Source organism: Dermacentor albipictus, chromosome 10, assembly GCF_038994185.2.
Source record: "Dermacentor albipictus isolate Rhodes 1998 colony chromosome 10, USDA_Dalb.pri_finalv2, whole genome shotgun sequence".
Lineage (NCBI taxonomy): Eukaryota > Metazoa > Arthropoda > Arachnida > Ixodida > Ixodidae > Dermacentor > Dermacentor albipictus.
In genome coordinates this window covers 29,358,348-29,376,199 of record NC_091830.1, presented here as the reverse complement: position 1 = coordinate 29,376,199, position 17,852 = coordinate 29,358,348, and the positions used below count along the sequence as shown (strand labels likewise).

At 49.4% G+C, this 17,852-nt stretch overlaps 1 protein-coding gene across 1 annotated transcript; it reads right to left on the bottom strand.

Moving 5' to 3' along the window:
* Positions 1-249: 249 nt before the first annotated feature.
* Positions 250-15,993, bottom strand: LOC139050735 (TNF receptor-associated factor 3-like). The gene is made up of 4 exons (XM_070527418.1): positions 14,605-15,993; positions 10,687-11,249; positions 3,269-3,596; positions 250-1,654 (listed from the first exon to the last, which is right to left on the bottom strand). The coding sequence occupies exons 1-4, from the start codon at positions 14,881-14,883 to the stop codon at positions 1,382-1,384; spliced, it is 1,443 nt and encodes a 480-aa protein (XP_070383519.1). The 5' UTR covers positions 14,884-15,993; the 3' UTR covers positions 250-1,381.
* Positions 15,994-17,852: the final 1,859 nt, after the last annotated feature.

Here is a 17,852-nt window from a genome sequence, read left to right as displayed (position 1 = left end):
TTGGGTGCACGTTAAAAAAATTAAGAAAAACCAAAATTTATCCTGAACCACCCGTTCTGTAGTGCACCTTGCAGCCAAGGTATAGTTTTTTCACGTAAGACCATGATCACACATAATTTGGTCAATCGGCGTGCACTGAAAGGAGACCACAGAAAAGGATTGTTAGTGGCTGCTATGCTATGCCAGACGACGTGAAGCCGACAGCGAGTTTATTGTCGAGCGGTGCGTAGTATAAAGTATTACTCGACAAACGTCTACGTTTTTCTTTATTGGCTCATGAGTACGGCAAATATTTGATGTACAGTAATATATACGGGTTGGGAGGCGCATGAAAGGATTGCATGTGTTGACTATCTTTGAATGAACTTCTTGAAAAGCGGATGGTGTGGACAATGTACAGGTATATGTCTCGGCGGGCACCTCGTTCATGTCCCCTGACACCTTGTTGAAGAAAGGCAAAACATGAGCGAATATACCGCAGTCCAGCAGCTTGTGCAAGCTCAGATACGATGAGCAGGTAAGTATACGAAGGTGCCTTTCAGGGCGATATGAAATATATGAGTAAGGCACAGTCTAACAATGTGGAGATTGGCAGTGATGCAACTACTGCTACATTCATTGCAGGCTATGCGCGAGTCCAGAATGCCTGATGGACATGTCAGCTGGAACTTGAAGTAGCAAAGATTCTCAGGTCTCGCATGTTCGACTATCCTCATTTTAGGCGTCGACTACCACTTCTAACTGGAGCGCTACTCTACTTTCTTGCCTTGCTCGTAGAGGCACGTTATTGATATTTTTTTACTAAATTATCGCCAGGCCACGATCGCCTTCTACCACCTTCTTAGGCCCATTGCGTGATCAATTAGCTGGAAGAGTGGAATCGAGTGTCAAGTAGGAAATTTTGTGTAAATCAAGCGATTGAACAGGCGGTTTAAGAGCTACAGTCTGTGCAAGGATGAAGCGGGAAAACAGTCCCTCAAGGAACGATTGCTGCAGGAGTGTCATGGCAGAACTTCCTCGCGAACACTTACTCTAAATAGCTGCCGAGTTTAAAACTGTGCCTCTTGTACTTTCCAGGTGCCAGTGTATATTGTGAAGCACTGTTGACAACCTCGAATGCCATTTATCTGTTCCCTCTCACGCTGGTCCCCACTGTAGGTCTATACGCACTCTCTCGTCTTTCTCCTCCTTCTCATCACCGCCACCGTCATCATGGATGACTTCCTCTGCTGCCATTTCCTCCTTCCGGTGAAGTGCAGCACGCCCAGGCACTCCAGCTCGGAACAACAACTCTAGCTTTCGCGCGAATAAACCATCTTTCTATCACCGTATCCAATGATGGACACAGCGCGAGCTGTTTGCCAGTACCTCACGTCACGCGTCACGGTAGCACTTCAAAGCGCAGCCGCAACTTGTCCTGCTCAATGTAACCACCAGATTCGAGAGCCCTGAGGTCGACCGAGGCTGCGCTCAAGCAGGGTCCGTTGCCACGCGAGCCTTCGGCGGGTCTGGCGTAGAGCGGGCCGTCGACCGTCTCCGGCATGATCTCCAAAGGCAAGCCGCTGCTCGCATCGCCCGACGGCACCACCAGCCAGAGCCGTACGTAGTGGTGGAACGGCCACATGAGTTGCTGGTCGTTTTCGCCCTGCAGCACCTGTCGGGTGAAAATAATAGAGACAGTCGTTCCCGCGATATTGTAGAGGGCGTTGACACATTCACGACGTAATCTGCCTTACTTACGAGGAACTACTACTTGAAACCTCAGTCTGGACGCAACATCGCAATGAGTATTCAGTGTTCGACCGTGCGCGGCGTGCGGTTAGTGTTGGACTGAGCAGTGCAGGTATCTGAAGAGCTAATAAGAGAAATAAAACCTTCACGTTGGAAGGAGGTAAGCGTCGTCCTCTCTGGATTACGCGTAAGGGAGGAGGGAAAGAAAAAAAATTGGCGGTGCACCCATCTTATGGATATGATTGGCAGCGTCAAGGCGATTAGCAATCTGTCTTGTGATGGGCGTACGACAATTGGTGATCTTGTGCTTTGTGTTTTAATGATTAATAATTGGTCAGGCCGTTTAAGAACCACAGTCTGTGCAAGAATGAAGCGGAAAAACATGTTTTATACCATGTATTTCATTTTTGTATGTCCACCTGCTATGTTCCCTAATGGGACTGGCAGTGTTGAAAATAAATAAATAAATAATAATAAAGACGAGTGACAGACCCAGTGACCCAATATCGCGTTAACACATGTTTTTGAAGAGTGACAAGTACCCAGCCGCACGTATACCATTTGACGGAAGTTGGCTTCAAGGAGGTTCCTTGAGTGCGGCACATATCCAATGACCCTAGTCGATGTGAAACATGCTCATTGATGAGCGGCTCATGTCCATTGTTACATACTCAATGACCCATGTTGGTTCGACAGTTCATTTTAAACTCGGTTCCGTTAGCACAGCAGCACGATGCTGTACCCATTAGACCATTGATTGCTCGGTGACCCTAGTTGGCAGGAATGAGGTTAGGTTAGGTTAGGTTACATAAGCACTTGTAAAACGCTGATTGAACCAGGGGCCGACATCGCTCTTTGTTAGAAATGTCACGACTCTCCTCGTTGCACGCGGCGCACTTCGAGCGTCGTTCAACACAGCCCGGAATAATTAGTTCGTGGAAAGGTCGGTCGTTAGACAAGAGAATATGACGATTGCTTTCCTCCGTTCTGCGTCACTATCAAGACAGTCGCCGATGGCATGCTAGCTTGTTTTTATAATCCCGTAGCGTGACTGTTAGAGTCGTCTTCGCAGCCTATGGTTCGCAGGCATCGTCGCGACAAACGTCAGTAATGACCTTAGAAGATTTCCTTACGAAAACAGTCTCGCCACACAGACGGTAGGTTTACAACAACCTGCTATGACAACTGTTTGTCTTTGAGAATAACAGAATCCCTGCCGTGGGGAGAAAAACGCAGGTGAGGGTGGCAGTAGACTGGACGGAGATATAAGGAAACTAGCAGGTTTTAGATAGTTCTGGCGGGCCCAAGGTGTCTTAGGGAGTCCATAGCCATGCATTGAATTGAAATCGGGCGATGATAACGAAGATTCATTCATTCATTCATTCATTCATTCATTCATTCATTCATTCATTCATTCATTCATTCATTCATTCATTCATTCATTCATTCAATCAATCAAATGTGCATTGGAACATCGACAATAATAAAGTTTGGTAAGAAACTAAGGCCTCCTCTTAATCGTTGGAATGTGACTCACCTGTAGCCCGAAGTGCATCCTGAGGCTGCTGCCATGCGTTTTGAAGCGGATCATGGGCTCGATGCGGTAGCCGAAGAAGTAGCCCGAACTGCTGGGCACGTCCACTGTGCCGTCTCTGAGCGCCACTTCTTTGAGCGCCGCGTAGCTTCCGACGCACCAGTCGTGGCAGACGCTGCAAGCGACGGGACCCGGCGTAGCCGCGGATGGCTCGGACCTGTCGCTGCAACTCTCGCTCGAATCGCTGCGACGCGGGTTCAGACTCCTGGCCTGGTAGTCTTTCCACGCCCTCAGTACTTCGCCGATGCCTTCCCGAAGCTGCTTGACCGAGCTGCGAAGAGAGGGCATTTCGTAAGTAAACAAAAAGCACGGATTCGCACCACTGATTACTAAAACGGCCACTGCTGAGGAATGACTTACGTTTTGTGCGTTCTGCACAGGCTTTTTTGCGAAAGATATCTACAAACCTGCTTCAATTTCACGAGGCAGCCCGTTTGATAGCCACCATGCTCTTCGCTTAAGGAGCAGCTCTGGTAGTGCTTTGCGTACTAGGATGGTGTTCTCTCTTCTTCCGGAACGCTGCGCTGATCGAGACAGTTAGTTGCTCATTACTTTGCGTGCTTGTGTGTATTATGTGTAAATGACACTCCTCGTACGCCTTCTGTATAAATGTGTTGTTTAAGGTATCTAAGTTCTCCCCTAAAGCAGTATGAGGAGGCAAACACAGTGCCAGGTCAGGCAAAATTTTTCACATCCAATAAAACAAATGATCCTCTCGCTCGCCCGCTACACCAATGTGCCCAAAACGGACATGCAAGCACTCACATTTAAAGCGCACACATAAAAAACGCATGCAGTGAACGTTTTCACATGTATGCCCTGCGATGCGCTACCATGGAACAAAGTACTCTGAAACCCCTTAATACTGGGGCAGCTGGCAATGTGAGGGACGTCGCATGCTACAGGAGGCACAAAGTAATTTGTTTGAGCTATTATGCTACGCGATGCAATGAGGCGTTCCGACCAAATTATGCTTAGCGGCCATTGTTAGGAATGCAGCAAGTAATTAATTATACTGCAACTCATGTTTGGAGATTTGCGGTGATACCTAGTTAACAATGGAAAGCTGGCCAGGTAGAAGGCTCTTAAATAGTCTTAATCGTACGACGCACAGTTCTGGAATCCTCTGCCTTGCCGGGTTTATTTTGTGGACAAGTCGTCCGTACGGCTCTTAAAACATTTTGTTTTGAGTGTGCACAGTGACCTGCTCCATTCTGAACAATAATATAGCTTGATCAAAGTTTCCCGCCGAAATCTACGGTAGGTCCATAGACTTCATGTGCCGTATGGCTGCCACCACCCGCTTACAAAGACCTACGCTTTGAAATTTGATAGTTAAAGCACATGCTCATTCGTATTCAAGCAACAGTGACGACAGAAATCTATGTCTGCCCATGACCTGCCGTAACAGCTTACTCACGAGTCGAGTTACACAGGACAGGACATGTACACTCTTCCAGGGTGGGCAGAGGCTATTGTCAAATATGTCAGCAGTGATTCGTTGATTAAATACAGGTCTTCCTTGGATTTTTTACGTGCCCCTCTGCTTGCGCAGAAATCGGGCCTAACAAGCATTTCAGCTTCGCCACTTACTGCAGTGCACTTGAAAATCGAGGACATGGGTCCAAATTGCGGCATCGATGGCCGCATTCTCATGGGAGAGGACAGCAAGAACGCTGTTTTAGCGTGGTTTCGTTGGAGGGAACATTAATAAAGGTCACTTCGCGGTCTACAGCAAGTCGGTTCCCGACACTACTGCATCTATCAGAGCTCCTGAGTAGCTTCAATATGTTAAACCTCAGCGTTTTCCTTAACCTACACCTCAGAGTAACTAAATGGACTATTTTACACATATCGTCACTTTTTGAGTGTCCTGAATAGAGCGAAGCGAAAAGTAGGTGCAGGTGCGTCGCGTTGAAGGCTACATGCAAGACAAAAAAAAAAAAAGAACATGCTGGTTCCACGCACTGTGGCAATCGATGTAAGCGAAGCTTTGTCTGTTGTTTGCGTTCGTTGACGTTATTTGGCGGTGATATATTGACGGCATTCGGCAGTCGCGACGGGATGTGAAATGTTACCTTGCCTGCTTCGCTTGTGTTCATTGTTCTTGCTCCGCTCGACGCTTCGACGCTTTATACGAGCATTGGTTTCGTCGGCACTAAGTGCACGCTTCGGCGCCGTTCTGGGTTGTAGCGTTGTAGCTCAGAAAACTGCCTCCGCTGTCTCTCTCTCTATTCCCTCGCTAATATTCTCCCCACCTCCTCCCCCTACTGCCGTTGCTGTTGCGGGTGAGCATGGAGACAAGCGCGGCGGCTCCTGCCCAGCATTCGTGAGGGGTCACGCCTAGTTAGGCGTCCTGAGGGCTTTGTGCAGATGCGATGCGGCGTAAATCTTGAGACGAGCTTCTCCGGTCGGCTCTCCTTCGTGTCACTCCTGTTATGTACTAAAACAATGGCGCTGAGGGTCCCGCGTCACGGAAAACCCGGTGTTGACGCCGCGGACGTCACTTAGCGAATAATCTTTCTGAACCACAACCGCGCAGGCCTTCCACGTTGCACATACTTCCTCTTACATTCTTTACAAATTTGTTCCTCGAGATTTTGAGAATGACAGCTCATAAACAAATATCACGAAACAAAATACCGACAGCGCATGCCTTTTACGTTTTTGTGGCATGGCCGCGTTTCGACCACGTCCCGACTCAGCCGGCGTTAGTGGCGTTCGTCTCAACTACGTCTTGACGTGGCCGGCGTTAGCGGCCTACCGGACAGCAGCAGCCGCAGCAGCTCACATCAGCAGCAGTGGGAAAGTCGACGGAAGAGGCAAATAAAACTTCGCTTCAAAAAACTGCAAGCACTGGTGTTAGATATGGAGCTGTTTCCTGCGATTACTTCGAGTTCCCCAAACCACTTCGAATCGCAGCACAGCTAATTGAGGAATGCCGAAGCAGGAAAGCACATTCCAGAGGAGCGGCCGAGCAAACAAGTTTAAGGCAACAAGTTCACGTGCCAACAAGTTCGTGCGCCGCCGGGATTAGCAGGTGGGCCTCCGACAATGGAGCATGAGCAGCCCTCCCCTTCTCCTCGTTCGAAGTGCATTGCCAGTCTGCGAGGCAAGACCGCAGAGAGCCGCCAGGTGTGACACCGCGACACGGGCGCCTACCATTGGCTGAAAGTGGCGTCATCGGAGCGGACTCTCCCATTGGTCAAACATGACGTGACACACAGTGCTCGAAGGGTTTATAAGAAGCCTTCCAGAGAGACCTGAGCATTCTGGGACAGGCCCTAATTCCCTGATTCACCTCTCTCGAACTTCTTGCCGCGGGCCGCAGCGTCCGAGTTGCTGCCGGCCCGTAATGACAGTACGTCTGATACTTGTCGCTCACCTCCTTGTAAATAATGTAGAATAAATCCTCCCAAGTTTTGGGTTTTCATCCCGAAGTCCGTCCTTCAACCCCTACATCTGGTTGGCAGCGGTAGGATCGCCTCCGAATGCATCAGCTGGTGGCAGCGCTACGGATCAACCTTCGTCAAGAGAGATCATAAGGAACCGGGAAGAGCGAAGAAGAGAGAGCCTTCGTCGAAAGAGGTCCGAAGAAACTGGGAGTAGCGAAGAAGGAGCGAGCCTTCGACCCAGAGAGTCCGGAGGAACCGGGAACAGCGGACAAATGAACCGGATGGCAGGGTGCTGCAACCGTAAGTGAGCGCGTGGTTTTTTTCCTTATGATTCGCCAGACTCAAAGGTTGTGTGTTCAATTTTGATAGTCCTGGGAATCGGGAGTTTGTTGCATTGTGTGTTTGCACAAATTAATTAAGGAAAACAGTTTTAACCACCTGTCGGGGCAGCTGCCATGGATCTTAGAAGGTTGACGAGGTTAGACTTGTTGTTGGTGTGCGACGATTTGGGAGTTGAGGCGGACGAACGGATGGAAACGCCAGCTATCATAAAGGCGATTAATGATAGTGGCAATGATGACAAAAGCATTGCGCTTGCTTGGGAGGTGATACAGGAGCCACGGGAGCGTGTGCGTCGTGTACGTTTGCGAGAGCGTCGTGAACTTAGGAGTAAGCATAAGCGTGAAGAACGTGAGAATGAACGGAAGCATGAGCTTCAAGAACTTACTCTTAGGTGTGAGCTTCACGATAGTGAGAATCAACGTAAGCTTGAGCGTGAGCAAAAGTATGAGAGAGAGAAGGCAGCACTGATCAAAGAGATACAGTATTGTGATCAGTTATTGGCACAGAGAGAACGGCTGTCTGAGAATTCTGTAGGTAGTACAGAGCGAAAGAATGAGGAAGTGTCTAGCGGACTTTCGCCAGAAGCCGACGAGAAGAGTAGTGCCTGTGAGATTGGCTGCCGATTCATAAGCGAAGGGAAAAGGCTAGCTGCTAACGATGCCTTAGTGGCAATAGAGGCCGTTAAAGGCCAGAGTGAGAGCGACGAGGTGCTGTGCCAACAGATGACTGTGGAGACAGCTAGGCCAGCTGCGAACAAATTGGCACAGTTACCGCGTGTGTGCGTCGCTAGTAAGGTTAGCGAGGTTGCTAGCGAGGAAAAGGGTACTGTTGACGCGACAAACGCGAGCACCCATGTAGAGCCAGATCTGCGTGCAGAAGTGAAGTGCGAGCTGGACGATGCAGTTGAGAATAGTTCTCGGGGTGGCGAGCTCCGTAGCTCACGAGAGAACAACTGCATTGTTCAGGGATCGGTGCGGCTCTCCGCCAGTCTAGATAGCCTAGATAGGGATGATTCAGTTAATCATTCGGACTGTGCGCGTGAGACAGCGATCGATACCGACGGGCTGTGTGCCGATTCACAGCGTGAGCTGGGCAGTGTAGTAGAGGGCAGTTCGCAAGAGTGCGAGTTGTCTTACTCGAGTAAAGCCTGCTGCATTGTGCCAGAGTCGGTTGGGCTGTCCGCCAGTCGAGGCAAAGTGAGAGTAGATTTAAGTGAGAATCACTCAGACTGTGCGGGTAAGAGACCGATCCGGGCCGACGAAATGTGTACCGGCCAGCACGAGGCACGAGAAGGCGACATGAAAGTGAGTGCGAAGAGAAAGCGCCGTAAAAAGAAGCGCAGTAGAGACCGAAAGTCGGTAACTAATGTAGCGCCGCCAAAAATGGCGAGAAACCCAAAAGGGCAGGGCGCGAGGAAAAAGGTGCGGTCGTCAAGGACGATGTTGACGCATCCAGAATGTTCGAGCCACCGGTCAAAGGGGGACCGCGAAGAATGTTCTGCACGGACGCGGACAGAGGGCACGAGGCTGTTAAACTCCTCGTCGTTCCGTAGTTCTTTTCATAGCTCAGCGTGCAGTTCGAAGAAACGCAAGGTGGCAGGACGAGACCAGGTGGGGAGTAGCGACGCGGTCAATCGAGTTTGTGTTGAAAGCGGGGCGCGAGGACGCAAATTGTCAGGAGACCGTAACGTCTTGGGGGAGCTGATAGTTAGTCCGCCCTTTTGTTGTCTCTCGGCAGCCAGAGTAGCTTTCAAGCCGCGACCACCGCGAGGACGGCTCAGAGTATGAGTCAGACATAAGCGTTTGGAAAGGGAGGCGAAGAGCCCTTCCGTAGAAATGAAGTGTCTTGTTTTTTATTTTTGAGGATCGGAAAATTTTCGCGATTTGAGACTAGGATTTCTTTCAAGGTGTAAGGTTTGAGCTCTGTTTATGTTTTGGTTTGAGAAAGCTCCGAGATTTGAAAGACGCGTTTAAGTAAACATGTAGTCTCGCGAGATGCTCATTAATAAGTAGATAGGTTTTTTTTTGTGTGTGTTTGAGTAACCTGAAGGTCAAGGTTATCGTCGAAAGGCCTATGGTAAAGCGCGTGTGTTATTTAACCTTCTTTCTTTTTAAGTGGTTTTGAATTTTCTAAGGTTAAGCGCGTAGATTTTCAGTGAGTGCATGAGTTGCACTGAGAGGCGTTCTTAGTTCCATTAGCGCGTGTCCTGTGTGGACGGAAGGAAGCAGACTTTATGACTGGGTTGCTAGTGTGTGTGGAGGGCAGCCGTATTCTGACTTCTTTAGTGAGCGTGCGTGGAAAGAGTTAGTAGAAGACGCATTATTTTAAGGGTTCTGCGGAGTGTGTAAGTCCCGCGAGTTTAATTGTTCGTTTAAGTCACGAGTCCTGTAGGACTTTCAGGGAAGAAACGTGAGTAAGCGTAAATGAAAAGTTTGCCTACAACGCAAGTACGCGTTTTGTTTAGTGACCACAAGGCTAGTGCGCTTGTGATTACGTACTTGTGAGGTTGACCAGATTGTTCAGTGGCACCAATACGTGCGATAAGTACGCCACTGCGATATATTGGAAACATGCTGTTCGTGTAGTTAGGCCACTTAAGTTATGTTCGGCTGTTTTCATTTGTTGTTTGCATCGTCAACGACCCTTTTGTTTTGCAACAACAATAGTACTCTGGTCTTGTCGGCAATCGAGGAGAAATGGATAGCTGTTTGGAAGGGTGGTTGGAACTGCTTTGTCAAAATTGGGGAACTAAAAGATCAGGGTTGATTTTGACTCAGTAATAGCCTGGCGAGTCAGGGGTGAAGAGCCTGCCCTTACGCGTGGTGCAGCGCTGTGTTGTTTGGTTTGTTTGACGTATGTTCTCCAGGGCCCAGGATCCCGAGGGTTGTCAAACGAGGCTCGACCCCAGTACCCTGCAGCTTCTTTCAGCGTTCCTCATGGCCAGCGAATTGAGTTCACCGGCCATTCAGAACAACCGGGGCGAGGACGAGCTGTTAGATATGGAGCTGTTTCCTGCGATTACTTCGAGTTCCCCAAACCACTTCGAATCGCAGCACAGCTAATTGAGGAATGCCGAAGCAGGAAAGCACATTCCAGAGGAGCGGCCGAGCAAACAAGTTTAAGGCAACAAGTTCACGTGCCAACAAGTTCGTGCGCCGCCGGGATTAGCACGTGGGCCTCCGACAATGGAGCATGAGCAGCCCTCCCCTTCTCCTCGTTCGAAGTGCATTGCCAGTCTGCGAGGCAAGACCGCAGAGAGCCGCCAGGTGTGACACCGCGACACGGGCGCCTACCATTGGCTGAAAGTGGCGTCATCGGAGCGGACTCTCCCATTGGTCAAACATGACGTGACACACAGTGCTCGAAGGGTTTATAAGAAGCCTTCCAGAGAGACCTGAGCATTCTGGGACATGCCCTGATTCCCTGATTCACCTCTCTCGAACTTCTTGTCGCGGGCCGCAGCGTCCGAGTTGCTGCTGGCCCGTAATGTCAGTACGAATGTTAATTGACGCTCACCTCTCTATGTACAAAATGTAGAATAAATACTCCCAAGTTGGGCTTCCATCCCGAAGTCCCGTCCTTCAACCCCTACACTGGACAATATTGATGTGCACAATCGAATACCTGCCATTACCCTCTCGGTGTCTCAAGGAGCGTCGTTTGCCGCTCCTATCTGAACTCTCACTCCGGACCTCCACCGAACTTTTCTCCATGGCCTTCAGAACAGCGAAGCTTTGCGCCAAGAGTTCCTTCAGCTCCTTCAGGTCTGCTTCCAGAGATTCCTTCTGCGTAGACGCGAGCTCCAGCGCCGCGGTGGCGTGTGCCAAGGCTTTGTCGGTCTGTCCATTCATGTGCGTGACGCTCCATTCGCTGCACTGGATTTGGGCTTCGCACGTAGCCGGAACAGTCGTGTCCTGCGCGGCGGTCGCCGGGTATTCGGACTTGAGGTGCTCGACGACTTCGCTGCACTGGCTCTGGGCGTCCGTCATAACCGGGACCGTAGTGCCCGGCACGACGGCGGAGCGGCATCCGGACTTGAGGTGTTCAACGACGTCCCTGTGAAGAACCGTGAAGCCGCACCTTGAGCAGGAAGTGGCGTGGAAGGCACACTCGTTGCTGAAGTGGTCTGCAATCTTGGAAACTTCGATGATGGCGTCGCAACCATTTACGTCATTCCAGCATCGCACCTGCGGGAAAAACGAATGCAATATCGGTATTGAATCGAACTGAAATGAATGTCAAATCAAATCGGTGTCCGATACGTTGTGCAGTGCAGCTGATGACAGAGGCGCATACATCTGTTTACGTTGGTTCAGAATTGCACCAGTTCGGACCGAGGTATTGTAGCGACATGAAATATAATGGCCTCTCGATGTTAATGAGCTTCAAATCGAATCGTCAGCCGATACGATAAGTCAGGTGGCTAATCGGTGTTGTTGGAACCTGGCGGAATCTTTCGGGAACAGAATGAAATTCTTCGCCTGTGCTGTATCTCCAATGTTTCGTTTCTTCGAATTGTAATTAGGTAAAAAATGGATGTTCCGCAAATGCTGCTGTGATAGGTATGTCATGCTCCGTGTCGAGCATAATGTGCTCGAACAGATGAACTCATCACGCACACAGGTAAATAAGATTGGCTATTTGTTCAATAACTGCATTAGGGGCGCTATAAGATAAATACCCCCCTCCCCCCATTCCAAAATGTTTCTATTCCATTTCTGCGATAAGCCCTCCACGATTTGTCAAACTTTTTCGAGCCACCCCTACTTCACCTGTCTGTCACGTGACGTCATGAAAACTACAAAAATTAAACATCCAAAATGAAATGTAAAGACTACTTATGCCTGATTAGACCAAACAATATAAAAATTATTATATCCGATTGTACGCCTTTTCGGCATTAGCCCTCCGGTATTGGTCCAGAGTTTCCTGGCTGTGCCCACGCCAGCTGTCTGTTACACGACGTAATTTGACCGTGAAAACTCGCCACGTAGAAGGGACGTACACGCGTGAAAGATGCACTGATATGCCGAACAAAAGAAAATAGTTATTTCTGATTTCACACCTTTTTCGCCATTGGCCCTCCCCTATTGGTCAACATTGCATTTCTGTCACTTTATTGGCCAGTTTATTGGCAACTTCGCCTTTCTGTGATGCGACGTCACCAAACCGCGAAAACTCATCCCGTCAAAGGTGCGTGTATATCCAGTAATATGCTGAACGAAACTGAGCTTGTTTCCGAATAGCCGCAGACTGCCCCGTTCCGAAAGGAACAGAAGGCAGCTGCACGCCCATGGGTATTTGTGTGGCACTGCCAACTCGGAACTGCCGGAGAGAACGAATTTATTTGCGTATAATAAAAATTCGTGCGTGGCAGTAGAACTTTGTCGAGCCCTTTCGACACGTATACAACACTGCACTGTTAACTCTCCATCGACGAGGATTTGTTTTAGGGGCACTTATAACCTGCCGTTGTACGCCACCACTGTTTTTGACCAGCTACAGCAAGCTAAGCAAGGGGAAGCGGGCCAATCGCAGACACCGGCACCCCCCTCGTCATCTGTTTGTGTGCTTTCGCTGCACTGGGGTGACCCTACCGATACCCTCTCCCCTACTGCGTGCTCCTCGCCTCTTATCAGCCAATTAGACAAAAAATATAACTTAAGATAGGCTGCTATTAACGTTAAAAGCAAACTAAAGTGATCTATAAACGAGGAGAACGTTTCATTGGGCTGTTCAACAACCCCTGCTGGTCACCACCCGATGATAGCGTTCGTAGTTACGCCGATTTGACGTCAGGAGATAGGAATAATAACAGACTAGAATAGTTTTACGTTATAAGGACCAGAATTCATACGGCTAATGCAAATTTGAAGTCGTTTAGTGTACCAGGCACGCCCATTTAGTAGGTCAAGGTAGGGGTGATGTAGCAGTAGGCCGGTTTTGTAGCCTGGTAGTGGAAGCCTCTGTAGCAACTCTTTCGTCGAATAAGGTTCATCGACAAGCGTCTGTAAGTACAATGTCCTGAGCAAGCATAAGCTGGAAGAGCATTATTTCTTCGTCTAACGAACTGGTGCAGTCATGGGAACACTAAACGCTGCACATAGCCGTTTCTAAATCCCTTTTCGCGCAGCAAGTCAAGTATCGCATTTGGATACGCAGTATAATGCCGGCAAGACCATATCCCGTGTCCAGATACTTTCAAGCTAGGAGCAGGCTGCTTAAAATTGGTTTCAAAGTTGGCAGTGAAACCCATTGGGGCGCCAGTTAGAACATTCACAAGGAAAAAACAGTTTTAGTACCGCAGTTCTGATGAGTGTTAGGTGCAACCTTGTGGCATACTTTTTGAGAAGGCATATTTCTCAACATTGGTGCTAGGTGCAGGATTTATAGGTTGTGAGTAATGAGTATCCAATATGCACTTCCTGGCTTCGGTTTTGCAGTCAACGCGCTTTTCATAAGCTTGTTAATAAGATAGCTAATTTCGAACTTTGATAGATTATGCTCTTGATTAGTACAATAGCTTCGCGCACCCAATGTCTGCCAAGGATCGGCTTGTGCAAATGAACGCAACAGTTCCACATGTAGCATAGCTTTCTTATTTTTACATCAAATTGTATATAACATCTTGTGAGTCAGTGAGCTCACAATCGTCTCCGCCTTCGAAGGTACGTAACTTCCAAGGCGCGGCTTATTGTGAGGTCACCAACTTGGAAGAAAACTTGCATTGTATGACATCCACCGCGCATGGCCTGTGCGGAACAAAAGACATTGTAGGATCATTATGTGAAAGCTTTATTGATGAATGTGATGCGTCATAATTCGGACATGCGAATTTTATTTTTGTAAATTTTTTCTGCTCTCTCAGTCTTTATAAAGCAAACGCAGTGGTCGCACACACACAGTTACGCGTTATTGAACATTGGACAAGCACTGGAAAATTTTAGAATTGACCTGAACAAATAGTGAACATTTATACAAAACTGAACAAAACTGAGCATTACAAAGTGAACAAAACTGAACATTTATAGTGTGCGTGCACAATTTACATAGCATGCGTCCAGCTAGAGCCCGACAAGACGAGGCCCCTTAGTAATTACTTTATTTATTTCTGCGACATTCACTCTGGCCCAACGATTCCTTTGTTTACAAGCAGCTGATCACTTGTATCTCTCGCTAGAAATGCAGCTATATACACATAGTTAAATAAGTGCAGTTACAGAGTTGCGTACAGTTACAGACTATGCATACCACTTAAACTAGCATGCATAGGTGACATGTACTTTTCAAGGACACTGGGCGCGTAATGCGCCGAGAAGCATGTGATTAGCTGATTGAGTTACTTCATCATCGTCCCTCGCCCACCCGTACTTTTCCCTTTCAGGCCCTGTCTCCGTGTTACCTTGTCGTGCAGTTAACGGCCGATGAGCACGCCTAATTCTTTGTTTAACCCACTCTCCCGCCTTTGAACCCGATATTTCACCTCTCGCTTCGCACTATTGCTAAACTTGTCCGCGCAGGAAGAAAGGCCCAAGAGCTCACCTTCCTCCGCATGAAGCTCTCGAGCGACAGCGATATCCACTCGGCGTCTTCGCGAGCAAAGGCCTGGCCGTCGATGGGGCACACGCCCCCTTGGCGGAGGCAACCGTCGAAGCACAGGCCGCAGAGCACGTGCGCGCAGGGCAGCTGCACGGTCGCGTCCGGTATGAGGCCGCACAGGCTGCACACCCGGACCGAGGGCACGGGGCCCACGAACCGCGTGGGCCTCCAGTCGAGCTCCCGCGAGTACCCGCGCAGCGTGTACGAGCTCCGAGGTGCCATCGCCTCGGCGAGCGACGCTTGCAGCGACGTTCCGATGAGCTCAGTGCCACCGGGGGCTCCTCCGAGGACTTCGCCAGAGATTCTCCGAAGGGTGTTATCGACTCCTAATCAATGCGGAGAAGATAAGGTGTCGCGTGTGTCTTTCCGTTGTGCTTGGTCGGCTACGCTATGCAGGAGCGGCATAGGCTTCACTGATAAAGTATCGTAGCCCCATGGTAACGGGTTCGTTAGCGTCCTCGCCTGTTGCTCCCGCATGGACTGACACGCTTAAACTGCGATTTGTAATCAGTAAGCGCAGCGACGAAGTGATTACGTGCTTATCGTCAAGGGTCTGTGACCACTGTCTGCAGGAGAGTGAATGATTCGTCCACTGAGGTCAAACCATGCCTTCCACGTCGTTTGGAATCCAGTTATCGCTGTTTCCGCAATGCCCGGGATTGATTACGAGTCGAGATGATTAGAGCAGAAATCATTTGGCACGCTGACAAGGCGACTCGCATCTCTATAGTTGAGGCTCGAGGACTGCGCAGGAGAAGAGACGACGCATCGATATTTTGACATCGTGGCGCGACATGTTAGTTGTCCTCAAAAACTGTCCCGACAGGAGGTCCGCGGCACGCTGCAGCTTCGGTGCACACCAAACGCTTGCTACACACGCCGATAAGCGTACAACGTGTCTCTATCCGCACGACGTTTCCGCGAGTGTTCAGGGGAGCCGATGCGTCAACGATAAGGTCACCCAATGCAAACAAGCTTGCTGCTACTGGCTCCACAGAGCGTTCGCCAGAAGCCTCGACGGGAGGAGGGAGAGCGCATTCGAAGCGTAGATGAAGTGAAAACTATACGAAGCAATGCGTGGCCTGCTACGTCAAAGGGACAGCTGCGCCGACAGACGCTTTTGGCACCGGTCTGATGTATCGGGACTGCAGGAGTGCGTAAACAATGAACTGCAGCGTCGCTGCCAATGTAGGCGGCCCCGCTCGCAGAGCCGATCTCACGCGTTGAGATCAAACGCGCCTGCGTGGCCTTTAGCTCGCTAAGGCAATGGAATTCGGTATGCCTGGTACGACGCATCATCGCCCCGCGCGCCACATTGCCTGACGCAGACTGCCAGCTTCCGAGCGTGGCTGAAGCCTTACTGTTTTGCTCCTTCGCTCTCGCGCTTTCTATTTGCGCGCATGCGTATTCGCTTGCCTATTTGCTGTATTGCAAGCACATCGACAGTGCGCAAGCAAAGTTGTAAATATATAACCTGTTTCCATGCATTGTGTTATAAAAGTTACGTAAAGAGATAGGGTGCCTCAGAAAGGCTGGCGTACGTTTGTATCAATGGGCATATATTTGTCCAAAATAAGCCTTTGTCAAAGACAGGCCCACCTATGGAAACGTAAGATTTCCGAGGCACCTTATCCTTGTTCTTAACATCATACTGCACTGCGCAACTCCATCTGTTGTCCCACTTCTTCAAATTGTTTCCGCGCACGGAAAAGCCGATTTCATTAAATTTGTTTGCTCGAGATGTGACCAGGCGTCTCGTCGTGGCGGGAGACAACAACAACAACAAAAAAATATTGTGACACGCATCGCGTGCTCTAAAGGCAAAGAGAATCGAATTTGTATTGCAAGGTCAACTTGTTGGCAGGGCCGCATGTCTCACGAAGCTCACGTTGTAGCCATCGCTATTACTGATTGCAGCAACCAGCGCCTTTTTGCTGGATGCGTTGTTTAAAAAGAAATGACTTGCGCTGTTAGCGGCATGACGTCTGATGAAAGATGGCTGAGCTTATTGGGCCTATCGCCGCTTGTTTTGGCTTCACTTATCGGAACTAACCCTGTCAGTTCGGTCTTCCGAACCACGGCCGATGAGCGGCGCACCAGCTTGCTACTTCTGCCTTCTTATCCCCCTACTCCTTCCGCCCGTGCAGGGTAGCCAACAGGAACTACCTCTGGCTAACTTCTACCCCTTTCTAGGCACCATTACTATTCCTTGCTACTTCCACTCCCTCAGGGAGTGCCAGCTCTGATAAAGAGGAATATTATTACAATTTTTACTTTTTTTCCCCACTCACGCGATAGGCGTATGTCCGGATTCTGTGGATGCACGCATGTAACAATTACCTCAGCAATGAAAATAAAATGAGTTTATTTGGCCCCCGTGTACAGCATCGATTGCGATAGCAAATTAATAGAGAGCCATACGAAGCACGGATAGTAGTTTTGTCGGCCGTATGAGCTTGTAAAAATTCGCTCACTAACTAAGCAAGCATGGTGTCACGTGTGCACAAGCAAACATGAACATATCTCACTCGCCGTCAAAACGCTACAGTGAGGAAACGCAGCAGCAGCGGCGAGCGAATTGATCGTCGTGCTACCTTTCGCTAGAACACGAACTAAGCGGCGAGAACATAGCGCGCACGAAACGATCAGCGCTCGGCGCTATCTGTCCCTCGCGCAGTTCGCCTTCAAAATAAAACCTGTGTGGCTGCGCACGGCCGCGCACGATGGTCAGGCCTGCAGCGCCGCAGAGGGTGCTAAGGATCTCTGAACCCGGACAGGCCGCCACTGGAAACTGAACCTGGCAACGTTCAACACACGAACCCTCACGAGAGAACCTAGCTTAGCAGGACTCTTTGAAGAACTATCAGGCATTGTGTGCGATATTATTGGCCGTAGTGAGGTGAGGAAAGCTGGTGAGGCTTCTACAGGGCTGACTAATGGCCACGTACAGTCGACCAAAAAAGTTTACGGACCAAGAGATCTGACACAAAGCTGAATATCTCCTCAGTCTCAAAACACAACCTGGTATTCCCATTTTTAGCCTTTTGTGGCATATGCGAACAACACTGTGATGCACAATTTTACTGGCTGCTTTTAAAGGCTGCTCGTATATTTTGAATTTACTGAGATCCCGTGGTCCGTAAACTTTTTTGGTCGACTGTACACTGCTACAGAGGACTCCCAGAGATGAA

Bases quoted from the DNA above. Each gene is read 5' to 3' on its own strand.
- LOC139050735 (XM_070527418.1), bottom strand. From the start codon at position 14,883: ATGGCACCTCGGAGCTCGTACACGCTGCGCGGGTACTCGCGGGAGCTC. The intron at 11,250-14,604 runs GTGAGCTCTTGG...TTTTTCCCGCAG, and splicing joins AGAGCTTCATGCGGAGGAAG to GTGCGATGCTGGAATGACGT. The intron at 1,655-3,268 runs GTGAGTCACATT...TTCACCCGACAG, and splicing joins GGATGCACTTCGGGCTACAG to GTGCTGCAGGGCGAAAACGA.